A 15,927-nucleotide genomic window follows, 5' to 3' on the forward strand; every position below is an offset into this window, starting at 1 on the left:
AGCTGCGTAGCTGAATAGAATCAGCTCACCAAAGCCACCAGTAAGCACTGGAACTTGTGCAGGAGAGAGGGGAATAGGACTTAGCCCTTCTTGGAAGTAGCAAATTGAAAGAGAAGGAGAAAAGCTGTAAGTGGTAGAGTTGTGGCTTGAAATGTATTGACAGAACGTTTTGAAAGAAGCCTTTTGTACCTCTTCTCTGGCTTACGTCTAGCATTTTATGTTCTCAGTAAACAAAATCTGCATGGCAAAATGCTTTTCTAGTAAAATATTTATTTTTAATCTGGCTATATACAGGTATACATGAGAAAAGATGTAACTGAGCGTGTGCTGGTTTTGATGAATGAAAATCAAACCGAAAGAAAAAGTGGAAGGAAGATTAGCTGTGCATTCCTCCCACCTTCCTGTTAAGAATTAGTAAGTAGAGACCAGTAGTAATAATGACTGTTCTGTGACTACTGTCTCAGGATCATGAGTTCTACAAATTTATGTATTTCAGACACACAGATTTCATCAGTCTGTTTCCAAAACAGTGAGAGCTACATCTGAAATCAAGAGTACAGAAAATGAAATTACTCTTCTAGAGCACTTTTTTGCAGAAACTTTTATAAAGCATCACACTGCTGGGACAAGAATAGACAAACCAACTGATACTGCTGTGTAACTGTTAACTGCATAACCGTTGTCTGTATTAAAAGAGAGGTCATTTTAGGGAAGGAACTCAAAGGCGGAAGGAAAGATAACAATTTTTTTCGTGACATCATGCATATCTCAGCATAGATCACAGTGAATTTGCTGTACTTTTGCGCTAGCCTGAATGCTGTGTGTATGCGGTTACGCACGGCATGTGTATGCTGCGTAGCTTGAGCTAAGACACTGCAGACTGTCAGCGCAGCTTACTAGTGTGGCACTGCCTGAGCTATCAGCTCTGCTGTTTCTGAGCTGGAGCAGGCTTGTGCCTATCCAGCTCACAGTAAAAACATACATTTATTCATGCAAATGTGCAGATGCTCCTTGGGGGGCTGGTAGCACAGGAGAGGTGTGCTCAAAGCAAGACTTGATGCCCTGAGAGTACTTAGATGTTTTAACACACAGAGTCTCCTTGTATCCTGCTTGCAGGGTTATATAGGACAAGATACACGAGACATCCCCGACTTTTCCCTTGATGTTGAGGCAGAGCTCTAGTTTGCTGTTTGAAAAACCTTTTTCCATTAATTCCCCTTTGGAGAGTCTTCACACCTGGCCATTGCTGTGCAGTGCCTCGTTTTCTGGGCATTTTAGTAGCCCAAGAGTCATTTATTCTCTCTCCTGTGCCTCTAGATACCTCTTTTTTATCTGTTTCTATTTAGTGACACAGCTTTCAGTCCCTAATTCAGTTGACTTTCGTGGGGTGTTTCAGCAGAACTTTTTCTCAGTTTTTATGGCAGACAGACCTAAGTAACAACACCAAAGAACTGCTGCTAAGTTGACATTGTTGAATGCTAGTATTTATTAGCTTTGGATTGGTAAGGTATGAAAGGCCTCGGTTATGGACAGGACGCATAGTGTGAGGTAGGATAGTGCACAAGATAAAAGTACCTTAAGTATGTGTAACTAAGCATCAAACAAGTGACGCTTGCTAGTTATAAATTATAGAAATACAAAAAAAAAAAATAGAATAAAATAAAATATAATACTAATAAAGCAGCACTAGTCAGTAAGTAGAGACAACTTGTTTCACATATAAAGTTATTTTAACACGCTACCAAGATTTTTATGGCTATTAAACAGTATTTTAAAGAACAATTTGATCCTTTACATATCAAAATAAAAAAGTAACTTTCTGAATGTGTACACTAAGTGCTTCTTGCAATTCTAGCTAGAATTTGGTTTGCTTAGAAGTTAGAATAAAGAAGCTGCCACTCAGGAAAAAAAAGTGAGTATGTAAATAAAGTGCTGAACAGAGGTAATAGGCATTTTCAAGATGATGCCACTGATGTTCTTAGTGTTGAGGCTATGTCAGAGGACAGGAATTTTATTGAACTATAATCTTCTGTGGTGACAGTGGGGGAAAAAAATGACAGGCAGAAAGATAAAGACAAGGATTTGGAGGAAATACTAAATAAAGGATCTGGGCTAGTTTAAAGGAAGGTCATTGTTTCTCAGCAAGTTGCCAGAACTATTTGTTGAGGATATACATGAATATTTGTGATTGTGTGTATTTGCATATACAGGAAATGTTTTACGAGGAGAGCACTTCCTGAATTACAGTGTATATATATATCAGTAAATCTGACCTGAGAGATGTAAAGGCTTTGATGAAGAAAGCATCTTGCAGTTAGATCTTGTGAAGATCCTACCTGTGGTAAGAAAATGACTTGGCATAGTGGGACATGGTGGGAGGAGAATAGACAGGATTTTTGTCTGTTTTAGGGATTTTTGCCCTTCAAATGCTTAATGGGAGAGTCCACTGTAATACTAGTTTTGAAATGGAATGACTGTACTCTGCAGTAATCTTTTCCACTGTAACAGTCCATCTGCAAATCTTTCTGCATCAGCGTATTCACACTGATACAAAAGAGGGCTGATATGGACAAACTGGCAGTTTCAGACTCCAAATAAGATGAAAGCTGGCTGTGCTTGCAGTACAGATTAATGTGGTTAGAGTTCATAGCCCTTTTAATCTGAAAAACTACAAACCCTATGGTCACTCATTATCAACCTGAGAATTTTTTTCCTATGTAACTATGTAACTCTGGCAGTGTCAGAGAAGCTTTATTATCCAAAAGATGCTTGTGGAGTCTCAGATATGTGTAACTATCTGGAGTGTGAAACTATTGAAAATCATGATGGATATTTTCTTTCTTGTTCATCATGGATTCTATGTTAGTTTTTTACCATAATTTTCCATTACTGTGCGTTACCCAAAATATTTGGCCGACATGATCGTTGGAAGGTCTCACACCGTGGAAGGGGAAATGGGAAATTTCACAGGGAAATGAGAAAAACTTGTCATTGATTCTAATTGACCTGATGCTGCCAATGTGAATGGCTGAGATTTTCAAAGCGCTACCAGAACGGAACAGAGAAGACTGCTGAGGAGAGAAGAGCTCTATCTCATGGGGAAAAAAATATATAGATATTTTTTAATTTAGGCTTACCAACTTAGGAGAGGAAGTCTTTAAACTAGGATTTGTGAGAACTGATGACAAAAGAATGTGAGTGAGTTTTAACAGTGGAAGGTAGTCAGAGGCACAGTAGCTGTGGAGATGGGGATTTTTATAAAAAGCCTGAAGCAGTACAAAAATTCAGGATAGTGAATGTGTCTGCTTAACATTTAAGATGTCTGTATACTAATGCAGGATGTATGAAAACTAAATGGAAGAATGTACAAGTTTCCATATAAAGTTGTGTTTTATGCAACATAAATATTAACTCGGTGGGATATTTAATTTGTTAATGAATTAATACAGAAAAAAGTAGCGGTGGTTCTCGAACAACAGTAGAGGGAAAGAGAAGATTTCGCTATAAATGTTTATCTCTGTTGAGATAATCTCTACTGAAGTCTAGAATATAGGGGTAGATGACCTATTGAAAGTGTCTTGATCATAGTAAAGGGGGAAAAAAAACTGAGTGGTGTTATGCTGAGAACCTATCATTAAAGATCACCGAACCAAGAAGATAAGACAGACATAACTTTTTTGTGAACAACTAACAATCATTTGACTCGATGAGATATTATTTAACCAAATATTTGTCAGAAGAAGGGTAAATAGACCACAGAGTATCCAGGCTATTTTTAGAATGTGATGATGCCAGTTTTTGTTGCAGAAGGCGAAGATAAATACAAGAATTTTCTTACAGAAATTTCCTAATTTTTAAAATCGAAAAGAGGAAGAATAGGGAAAAGAGCACCTTAAAGAAATTAAGAGATCTGATTTGCAAAATCCAGTGAGAAACAGTCTAAGGAAAAAAGGCGCTCAGGAGTTTGGCAGTTCCTAAAATATGTATGTGATAAGATATATTTACAGGCTATACTGATATGGAACAAGGAAAAGAAATAAGTTTGGCTTGCACCCTTGAAAATTCTCCAAGAAGGAAAAATAAAGGAAATAGCTGGAATTGCTCCTAAACGTGAGTCACCATGGACTTTTGTGCTTTTCGGAAAGTCCAAAGCACAAAAGTGAGACACAAGTAGGAAGAGCTGTCAAAGATAATACAGTAACTCAGAAGTTCCTTATTGCTTACAGTACTAAGTAACTATTTACTATATGTACATAAGTAACATAGCTGTAAGTAAGCCCTTATAGCTATAAGGAAGGACGAAGGAAAATCTTGGTCCATTACTCCTCTCCAGAGAGTAATAAATGATGTCAATAAAGGCATACCATTTATTTAAAACGTCAACTGCAATCAAACAGCTAACAACATCATTGAGAAGGGTGGTAGATAAAGCTCAGATTACGACAGCGAAAACATGATTGAGAGGTCTTGCACAAGTTACCTGTGTTCAGCGGATCATGCCTACCGGAATTAACACTGAGCTTTTGGAGACCTGGCTGAAGCTCTCTTAAAGTTGTTAGCAGTAATGTTTAAGAATTTATTGTAGTTGCACAGGAGTCCAGAAGGCTACAAAAGTACAAATGCAGTGCCCGTTTTTAACAAAAAGTCAACTAAATGATGCCAAAGATTTATAGGCCAATAAGCTTAACTTCACTTTCCTAAAAATTCAGAAGTACATAATGAAACCTGGAAGATATGGAAATAAGAAAAAAGAAAGCCCACAGATTGTAATGAACACTGTGTATCAAACCAATCTAGTTTCCTTTTTATGACAGGGTAACAGACTATGAGGACAGGGGAGAAGAAGTGTCATGTATCTTGACTTTAGCAAAGCTTTTGACGCTCTTTGTGTGCCTCCAAACAAGGAATCGTAGTCTAAATTAAAATACATAAGTAAGCATGATTGGAAAGCCATACTTTGAGAACAGTTAACACTGAAGCCTATTGCTATTCATTATTTTCATTAATTTGATGGTTTTAGAGAAGGTCCAGAGGAGAGTGAGTGAGATGATCGAGGTGATCAAAGAGCTGCATAGCAGGGAGAGACTAAAAAGGCTGGAACTCTTCAGCTTGGAGAGGAGAACATGTGTTTGATGTTGCTCGAAGCCCACAGTGCAGAAGCTAGGGAGGACTTAATGAACCTGACAAGAGGTTTGTTTAGGATGGAGAAAGGAATGTTCTTTTTTTTAACCAGGAAGCAGTAAATTTCTGAGGTTAGGGGAATCAGCAGGTTCAGAAAGGACTTGGAAAAAGTTGGGGCCTTTTTTTATGGAATGAAATCTAAAGGGCTATTCCCTTTAGCACCCCTCATCCAACAGTTATGTGTGTTTGTAAAGTATGAAAAGAGTAGCTTGGAAGTAGTAGCCAGCCTATGCTGTCCCGCTTAATATCCTTTTGGAGAAAAATTACTGGGCTGGTTGTATTGTTGGTCTGACCTAGTAGGGCATTTTTCTATGTAATTAGTTCCACTGTGGGACAGACAAAATGTAATAGAGTTTAGTTGCCGCAAGAGTGATTTAGGCTTGTGAAAACGTTTTTAACAATAATAATTTGTAAGTGGTGAAATAGGTTGCCAAATAAGTTGTGGAATCTCAATGTTTTTTGTGGTGTGTAAAAGCACATTACACAACATCCAGAAGGAATAATTTAAATATGTTTGGACCCTTAGTATAGGTGAAGAGACTAGATGACCTCTGAGGATTCCTTTCTGCCTTTTTAAAAAGTATTTAATGGTTCAGCCTCTATCTCATTGCCATGTTGTGTCTTAGGGTTCGTGAATAACGTTAAAGCTGAATGTGGAAATTGTCGGGCCTTGCCCTTGTAGTTCAGTGAAGAAGAGGTTTTTTTATTGCAACACGTTGCCATACTAAGTTTCACTACTGTTACTACACAAAAGATGATGAGTCATTTCCCTATGCTCTGTCTGTAACATAACTGAGAACATATTGGAATTAACATTCTTTCGGATCACTGTTTTTCTTGTCTTTTGTGGGCTAATCTTTTTCAGCTTCACTAAATGGATAACCAGGCATTTGAAATGCACGGAGAGAGCATACCAAGTTCTTCAAAAACAACAGAATGGCCAAAGAAAGAGGTACGAGTCAATTTCAGTTATGATGCTATCAAAATATTATTAATAGAGAGTCAGTTAGAAGATTAAACCCTTGCTTAGTAAATATGATACAATCAGTTACTATTAGGAAGGTCCTACAAGAAAATAAAAGCTCTACAGGGTTGCTATTGCTATGGTCCTGAAATGGAGTGTCCTAGCTCCACGTGCGCTCACTAGGATCTGGACTGTGAGGTATGATTCTCCAGCCCCATTTTAGTTAATAGCAAAACTCCTATAACTACTGAATAGTTATCTCTGGAGGATTCCCCATTGATTTTAATGGGAACTGCTACTTAAAAGCTGATCTCATGGTAATGCTTAACGTCTCTACTTAGTTATGTATTTGTGTGCTGCTTCCTTAAAAAAATTTTTTTGCCTTTGAGAAAAGTCATTCTCTATAATTTTCCCATTAAACTTTTGCTTCTTGGGGTTTGAATTAACTCCATACAATGAGGGCTGGTATATCACTCATAAGCTGTTACATTTGATTGCAGTCAGCAGTGATGCTTCCAGGCTGTAAATACACCTAGGCTAGGGATTCCTTCACAGCATAACTTGTTCCACACATTGCATTGAGGTAGAATGTTCTATATTAGTTATTATTATGTAATATGTACAGCAGTCTTTCTATTTTTAAGAATAATTATTGAATTGGTGCCACTGCTGTGAAAATGCTGTAAATTAAAGGTCATCCGAGTCTGAAAAGTGGGAATTTTGTATGCATTTGGGTCTGAAGCCTTGTTCTCTGGAACTGATGAGACTCTGTGTGGTTTGAGTGCTACTGTTATGATATTTAATTGAGCACAAGCTTTAGAAAAGGAATAATTTAAACTGTTAAAAGGATTATTACAGAATAGAATAGGGTGATATTTGGACCACTTTTCTGCTGGCAAGGGAAATTTATTTGTAGAAGAGATTTTGTCAAATAGATTCATGAAAGAAGGTCATTTTGTTAAAATTGGTAGGTAATTTTCAATTTTTTCCTTTCTGATTGTAGAGCTTAAGAAATGAGTATACATAGCTTGATTTTCAGGCACTCGTCATCTGAAAATCAGGCTTTTAAAGAAAGATCAAGCTGTGCACCTAGAATCGCGAGAGTTTTAAAATGTGGGCCATAGAATGCGGTTTTTATTCATCTGAAGCTGCAATTTGTAAGAAAAAAGATTAAGGGACAGGAAACTGAAAATCCTCACCAAAATGTTGCTTTGTAGTGCCAGAACACTGTCTACAATTGCAGGGTAGATTAAGAGCATTTTTAGTGCCTTGGCCATCTACAAAGAACTTCTGTCCTTATGTATGCCAAGGTGCTTCTCCCCTTCATCCTTCTCCAGAGGCCTGAATGTCCTCAGAGGAAAATTAGAGTAAAGAAATGATGCATAGAGCAGTTTAATACAGGTGAGATTTCCTCTTCCTGCCCCATCTTCTCCTCACCAGGGAGCTGGGCCACTGAGAGCCTTCTGTGAGATGTGAGGTAAAGCAGACAGCATTTTCCTCCTCACCCCACAGGGAGACATTTACCGTGGGTTGATGCGGCAGGTCTTTGGAGTTTTGAGATACAGATTAGAAACAGTAATGAAAAAACGTTAAGTGTTTGGAAGACCAGAGGATGAGGAAGATGTGCTTTTACTTGGCGGAATAATGAAGGGACAGCAACCATCTGATGTGATTCGATAACATACTTTGTAAACAGTTTCCCTATGCTGAGCCCAGTAAGTTGGCTCAGAGTGTGTGTTCCTTTCTGAAAGGCTTACTGTTTTCATTACAAAGGAACTGCTATGGTTTGTCCTGTTTGTTATAGCTGTTACTGATTTTTTTTTTTTTTCTAAAAAAGATATTTCAGGAAAGAAAGAGCTACTGCTCCCTAATGAAAATATTTCTAGTTTGTCTGTTGGCCTGTGTTATCACCACCACAATAGGAGTGCTGGCCCTGTCTTTCATCTATGCAGAAAACACTGGCTTTCTAAAACAGACAGATGTTAAAAACTCGGACACAACCCCCCCGAAAGCAGATGAAAAAGGAGTGGATATCAAATTCCGGTTCCTGAATCAGCTGGGAAAATCCAAGGTAAATTGTTCTTTTTGTGCAATGATATTCTAGCATTATATATAGAAATATAATGAATTCATCTCACCTACCTTTAATTATTTAAGCACTAGGTGTCCAGTTTAAGCCTGTCATCCAGGCTTCTTTTATAATCAATGAAGAGAGATACAAATCTCCAGACCGCAGTTCATTCCATTTCATAACAGATGTTGGAGGTGATACAGGACCACGGAGATTCCTCTGAGATAGCTAAACAGTTGCTCCAACAAATTCAGCTTGCAAGATAAGGCAACCATTTTATGCGTGATTCTGAAATTACAGGGTAGGAAATTCTGAGAAACATAAACAGAAAGCTCAAATCTAAATATAAGCTCAGTAACCCACTAACATTTTCCTTCTTATGACTGAATTCAAACAAACGCTTATTTTGCAAGAAGAAATTAACTCCATGGTCTTTTTTTCAGTGAGCTAAAGTGAATTAACTCACAATGTAATGAACCCTACCAATTACATTGTTTCTGTTCAGTTGTATTTTCATACTTAGAGAAATGTATCCTTTGAACAAACTCTAAAGACATATTCCATCTTACAAATTTATCTTTACATAGAAAATGTTTTCTGATTAATTCTTATTGCAGCTTTTCAGCGAAAAAAGAGAAAAGGATAGATTAGATAGTAGAACGCTTCAACTAATTACAACTCTTATACTACTTTTAGATGTTAGATTTAAGTATGTAATACTCGTGAAACAAAGGTGTTTTTTAAGAGGAGAGCATCCCTTTTAATATGCTATTCCTGAGCGCAAGGTGATTTTTTCAAGTATAAAACATATTCTAGAGACAGTACAAATATTGGGGAAGGAACAGCTTCAGATACAAATAATTTGCCACTGTTTCTAGAGCCTTAATTCAGGAAAATGTCTTACTCAGGAAATTTTCTAAATGTTTTGAATCCAAAAATATAAGCATAAATATAACTGATTGCCTAAATCGGACTCCAGAATGACGTAAAAAGAGGAGCAGATAATTCCATCCTTAATACCGCTATTTAGCTCTCATTTGTAGAAACAATACCATTACATCATAACAGGAGACAGTAATTGTGAAATGTGACTAAAATACATGCAGAGAGAATTGTCACTGTGAAAAACAACGGGTCCCTTCAGTATTGCCCAGACTATGCATCTTCCAAAGTATTTTTGGATTGTTTGGTCACCGCTGTCCACAATTAATAAAATTCTCTTCTGTCACTAACTTTACAGGTACATCGTTTCCCAGGTGGTGATATTCAGTGGGCAAGATTCAGGAATGATGTAAATGAATATCAAAGCGTTCAAGAAATGGAATTTGGAAAAAGTATCAATAACTTTCGCTCTAAAATGACTTTTGGAACCTTACGAATCAAGAGCGAAGGGCTTCGAGTTCCCCACTGGCATTTTAATGCTAATGAACATGGCTACCTGTTAAAGGTATTATCTGGTTATTTCAGCTCTCCCAATTGGATTTGCTGTTTAAAGCATCATGTATATATAGAAAATGTAAATATGTAAACAAAAATGTGTATATACATTATATACAAAAGTTAACTAGTGATAAAAGTAGAATTATCATTGATTCATGTATGACATGAGTTTCGTCACTTCAGATAACATTCTTGAACTGAGGTGCTTAAAACAGTCTATTTAATGTTGTTACTTGCAGAAGTGCCAAGCACTTGTAGCTTCCAATAAAGTGTAACAACTGAAGTCAGTGGAGATATGGATGCCTGCAACATGTAGAATTTTATCTATTTATCCAAGAGCTTACAATGATTTAGGTAGTTAATATTGTAGAATCATCACAGAATCATAGATTTGAAGGACTGTTAAGGTTATTAAGAAAGCCTCTGCCTTCATCCTGTATATTGGTGCAGGATGAGAAATACCTAAGCATTTCTGAGAGCGCATTGAATCTGTTTTTAAAACCTTCCATGAAGGACCTATTACAAGGTCCGAAAATAGTTGTCTCCAGTGCTTTATAACACAAACCATTGGAAAGTTTGTGCTGCTGTACAACTCACGTTGTTGTTTATTGCAAAATATCTCCTTGTTTATCTCCAGTGGCTGTGGAGACCCTCTGATCATCTTTGTTTCTTACAACAACTGTTTATATGTGGAAGACTATTTTGTTCCCATGTAATCTTCTCTTTTCTAGACCAAATATCCCTCCCCTTTTTTCCCAAAAAACTCTCCTTTGAAAATGTTTGTCCAATCTCACCTTAGAGACAATTTTCAATTCTTTAAAAATAAATAAAGAAAATAAAAAAGATAAATACAAACTCACAGTGAGGAAAAATTTGAGCTGGCATGTTAATCTGAAAAAAAAGATCTTTCTGTGTAAGCGCAGGTACTTAGATATATCTTGATTTTTGATTGTATTTCTAAGAATACTTATTCATATTTTTATTAGAGTATAGCTGAACAGCTCCAACTGGATGGGGGGACATCCCTGGAGTGAGGCATTCCATAGACACCTAGCCCTCTCTCCAACTATTTTTGGTTAAAGATGGCTTCTTTATGGCTATTGACAGCCTCTTTAATAAGAAGTGGCTTAAATATGAGTAGTGTGTATTTGTCACACGTTCTCTAAACCTTCTCAAATTTCGTCAGTCAAAATACTACTCTGGATTCAGTTTCACAAAGGCTTGTTAGAGAGAGAACACTGGTATTGGTTTTCCCCTAACAGCCTTCAGATTCCTTGCATTACTGATTTGTCATACACAGGTTACAGTAAATAAAGTCTCTGAGGAAACTTTCATTGCTATCGCTATGTTACAGGGTACTGCCTGGATTGGAGTAATTGATGCAGATGACAGCGTGGTTACCACATACAATGTCACAGCTGGCCAAGTGATCTTCTTCCCTAGAAACACTTTGCATTGGATAAAGAATGTAGGAAAAGAAGAGTGTATGTTCTTGCTGTTTTTTACAACACATGAAGAACTTAAGACCTTGGATGTAGATGATGCATTTTTCTCTACCCCAGAAGATATAGCAGCGAGAGCATTAAAGGTCTGTACAGTAGGATAGCTAGCCTCTATCTAGTCTTCTTGACATTACTATGTCAGGTCCAAGCTCTCTGTATCTTTTCTAGGGAGGTTCCCTAGCTCAGCTGCTCTCTTCAGTCCTACCAGCGTGGAAGGATGTGCAAGTGTCCCTTGTGCAACACTGTGCCACCTTGTGTGTTCTTTTACAAACACAGAGGAATAAATGACACAGTTTTCTCCAAGAAACTTTTTCTCCTCCCTTTTCACGCTTGTCCCAAACTCATGGAGGAGTCTCCACACTTCCAAGGACAGAAGGGAAAATAACAAAGCGAAGTCCAAAGTACCTTCCCGGTAGCCTCTTAGTAAATTTTGTGCTATCAAGAGGCCTCATGGGAAACCATAGATAAGGCCATCTTCTTGCTGAAATGTCTCTCATTTGCACCGACCAGTTGCCAAGGTCCTTTGACCAAGAATATGGCCACAGAGCTTCTGCTCAGTCTGAGCTGTCCTAACTGAGAAGCAAGAGTAGAGCAAAGGAGCAAAATGAAGTATTCATAGGGGTAGGCAGTTAAAAAGATGAGGTATGTCCCCAGGGCAGGATTTGTCTATCACCATGTATTAAGGTGGGATACTTGATGAAGTACAGTTTTGATTCCCCGGTTTGCTTTGTATATCTGTCAACTTAATATGTACTATGTGTCCTGCAGCCACAGGGTGGAGTTAACTTTATCAGAACATTCAAGAAACAAACAGAAGATCAAGCCATTAACCTCCCACCAAACTTAAAAGAGCTCGTACAGAATGCCAGCTATGTGCAATCTCCAGATAGCCTTGTATGGCGGTACTTCTACGACCTCAAAGGTATACATCTAAGCACTTTGTATGTAACAGGTTTTGGTGTTTACAGAGAGGAAGATCTGTAATTGGTTCACTGAAACATGCAATAAAAAGTATATAGAAGAGTGAAAAGAATTTAAGGAAGTAAAAAGAAGAAGAATGGAAATCTGTACAGACTGGACCTGCTGATTAACAGGGAGCCCCGAAAAAAACATGACAGATGACAGAATTTAATTCTAAGTACCACCGTAAAAAACAAATACAGGTCCAGAGCTCCACATACAGCTGATGGAAGTTAGAAGAAATAGATATGTGACAGAAATCTTTACACTTGGGTCAACATGTTCTTTGACCTAATCCTCTTTAACAGACAGCTAAGAAGTGGCCAGACTCTATGAAAGCCTCTTTATCTGGCCAGGACCTATATGCTTTCAGCAAGGAAGGCACAGCCCATGGGTGGACTTATTAGCTGTATTCTGCTTGAAGATCTAGCTATGCCAAGACAGTGCTTCAAGAGACAAATAGGCCAGGTTTGCAGCTTGTTTGCATTGGTGGTGCCTTGCAAACTATTGGAACACACCATTAGTGCCATAAAGGTTAACATGAGTGAATATGCTGAAACTTAGTGTGTTCTCTAAGTGTATTGTGACTGATAGTAATCATGTTTGTGACAGGAGAAAATGCTGTGTAAAGGCAGATATCTGCTCATGCAAGAGATAAGTAATTTAAATTCAGGAAAAAATTCTAATATGTGATTTTTGTTATGGTGATCTGTCTGTGCAAACATACAGTAAACTGGATTAATTGTTCCTAGTGTGCATAGCATCTAGTGCACAAAGGAATAGTAAGCTAAGTGAGCTTCCCTTTGGGATCCAGAGTCTCATAAGATTTGCAGCCTGAAGTTTAGTACACAGTGATGATCTGAGGCTGGCCAATACACTAACAAGCAATGTTAACCAAACGTTGTTGAAAATGCTCATTTGTATGTCTCTCTGTTTTTTAGGGTCAGCAGAATACCCTTTTCCGGGAGGAATCTTCCAGTGGGCTCGCTACCGCATAAATGGAACTGGACTGAACAAGACAGAGAAAATTTTTAGTGAGTCACTGAATAAGGTATGTGCTTTCGGTTGGATACTGTAGCTATTTTAACATAAGGCATAGTATGCAATGTGTGGGGGTTTGTTACTGCTTTGTTGTGTTTCAGGGATATAACAAACTTGAGGGACTTTCTGAACATTTTTGTTTTGCTTTTCAGCATGAAAATACCCTTACCTTAGCAACTCTCAGAATATTCAGCAATGGACTGGGGCAGCCTCATTTCCACTTCAATGCTAATGAGATGGGTTACGTCATTAGTGGCTGTGGAAAGGTAATTTGTTACATCAGTGAGGGATAACTCACTGGAGTTTTGACTGTATAACAGTTACAGAGTTAATAACGGATTCCCATCCCTGATTATTAATAATATTACAAAACTTTCAAGGTCTACTCAGTCCTTCTTCATACAAAATTTTTCTTTCCATTACATTTGTGGAAGTTTATCTAATCAAAATGGAGTTATAAAAAGAGCAGAATGGGCCTTAGCAAGCTGTTCAGCAAAAAATGCCCATGATAGGAATTCCCTCTCTCCTGGATACTGGGAGTATGAAATAAAAAACAGAAGAAATTATGATTTAGTGCCTCTAAGGAACAAATAAAAACTTAGTGAGAATTAAGAATTAGAATATGATATTTTATTATGTGTCTTTCACTCAGTGCAAATTTGAAATGAAAAGGTAGCTGAGATGGGATGATGGAACTTCATAATGCAAGGAGTTACCATGTTCTTACTTAGGAATTTGCCTTGGACCCCTATAACCTTTCGGGATCTCTGTGAAAATAATGACTCTGCACTAGCTGATTTCAGTGCAATGTTGGGACTGTCGCTGAGTATTTATCCAATAATAGCACACTGACTATTGCTATTGAATATTGCTATTTAACTTGCTATAGGTTGGGGTTATTGCATCTGATGTCACAGCCAACTTCAACATTGACATTGGAGATGTCATATTTTTCCCTGTTGGAAGCCAACATTATATCAAGAGCGTATGTGATGAGGATTTATTTTTGATTCTAGCCTACAGTACAGGCAACCAGGTGAGAATCCGTATGGACGGGGAGTAAAAAATGTTCAACTGTGCACAAGCCTATGCTTTTTTTATGGATGTAAGCCTTATACTTTGGTGCACACCTCTCAAAAGAAATTCTAAGACTATCTGAAGTGCACTGACAGTGAAAATTCTCTTCTGGGGTGCATGTCGACGAGTAACACCTACTAAAACTGTACTTGCGAACAGGAGGTGGGGAAGACAAGGGAAAGGTCTGTGGTAGGGAACGGTGTGCTTCTGCGTGTGTGCTTGTAGGTATTTGTGTGGAAGAGGGAGAGGGATGGAACTCAGATCATGCTTGTGCGTGATGTGCTATTGGTGTTTAAGAGACAGAGCTTGTCAGTGGGTGGACTGGACAGGCCATGGCTCCTCACAAGCCCAGGGACCGCAAAAGGGGAGAGGTCTTCACAAGCCTCGAACAGGTCTACATGCTAGCAGCCAGAGCAAGGATATATTAAGCTGAGACTGTATGTACCTGGTGATATGTACCTGGCTTATAATGAGTTACTTATATATTTTTATATTCATTCATATTCATGTTGTATTTGATATGCACTTCAATATTCCATATTATTAATCTTGTAAAAAAAAAAAAACCAAGTCATTGTGATTATTCTTAGAATATTGTGTTTTTCTTTATAGCTGGAAACTCTTCGTATGAATGACTACTTCCATGCAACAGCAGATCATATCCTTGCTCAGCTTTTTTTCAAGGAACAGAATGAGTTTAAAAAGATCCTACAGCCTTCTAAATAACTGGGCAAATAACCTATCTTAGCGTTTAATCACTCCAAGTATTTTTCAAAATTGCCACATTTCTAGCAGTACTTCTTGGTACCTTTCCTGCTATTTATCCAGAGATGTTCAGAAAACAGAAGAATTTCGGGTCATTACTTTTTATAAAAAGGTTTTTCTATTTGTATTTTTAACTTGTTTTATTTATAGTGCAATGTAATTTTATTGTATATAAAAGTAACTTCTACCACTGCAATTGCCTTTTGCTCTGTATATTATCCATTATCCCACTTTATCTCTTCCTTCACAGTACTGAAGTTTACATTGGTTTTCTGTATTGTTGACAGCACTCTATCTAGTGGTGTATATGCATAAATACAGCGTGTTTACATCACTCCGTCTCTCGCCTGAAGCCAGGTGTTGTTATAAGCACTGCATCTAATTTGGGTTGCAGGAATGAGCTCTTCATACATTCATGTTGTATTCACTTTCCCTCCCCAAACTGCAACCCCTTCAGTGAGGCACTGTATAAGAATTTAAGACAAGTAGCTTCTTATTATGATTTTGCCACTAAACTGCCATCTGATTTTGAGCAAAATATTTGAGGCCGGATTCATAACAGAATGTAGACTCAGTAGCAGCTACGCTGTGTGCTGCGTGCCGATGCTCCCTCTGCAAAAGATGGGGAGCGTTTGGCCCCAAAGAATTGGGCTAGAAAGAAGCAAAGATAATTTGACAGACTGACATCTATGCCATTTTTTTGTGACCTTCAAGTTCCATTTCACTAGGTAATTATACCCAAGAGAATGGCTACAGCAGGGAGGCACAGAGATATTTTTCCATTTTCCGTGGATTAAGGCGTTTTTTCAGGGAAATGATCTCTGTCTCGGGAAAAACCTACTCGGGTCACATGGTTTAATTAAATCAGGGTCAAAGTGGTTTACTGATTTATTATCAACACAGAAGAAACCAGGATTCAGTGAAAT

General features: G+C 37.8%; 1 protein-coding gene across 1 annotated transcript; it reads left to right on the top strand.

Annotated features, from left to right (window-relative positions):
* Positions 1-294: 294 nt before the first annotated feature.
* LOC138064368 (oxalate decarboxylase OxdC-like) lies at positions 295-15,190 on the top strand. The gene is made up of 11 exons (XM_068926490.1): positions 295-414; positions 2,211-2,341; positions 6,047-6,133; positions 7,983-8,216; positions 9,457-9,663; positions 11,011-11,244; positions 11,927-12,080; positions 13,060-13,169; positions 13,312-13,425; positions 14,049-14,195; positions 14,849-15,190. Exons 3-11 carry the CDS (start codon positions 6,056-6,058, stop codon positions 14,960-14,962), a joined length of 1,392 nt encoding a protein of 463 aa, XP_068782591.1. The 5' UTR covers positions 295-414; positions 2,211-2,341; positions 6,047-6,055; the 3' UTR covers positions 14,963-15,190.
* Positions 15,191-15,927: the final 737 nt, after the last annotated feature.

The sequence above is a fragment of the Struthio camelus genome, chromosome Z (assembly GCF_040807025.1).
Source record: "Struthio camelus isolate bStrCam1 chromosome Z, bStrCam1.hap1, whole genome shotgun sequence".
Lineage (NCBI taxonomy): Eukaryota > Metazoa > Chordata > Aves > Struthioniformes > Struthionidae > Struthio > Struthio camelus.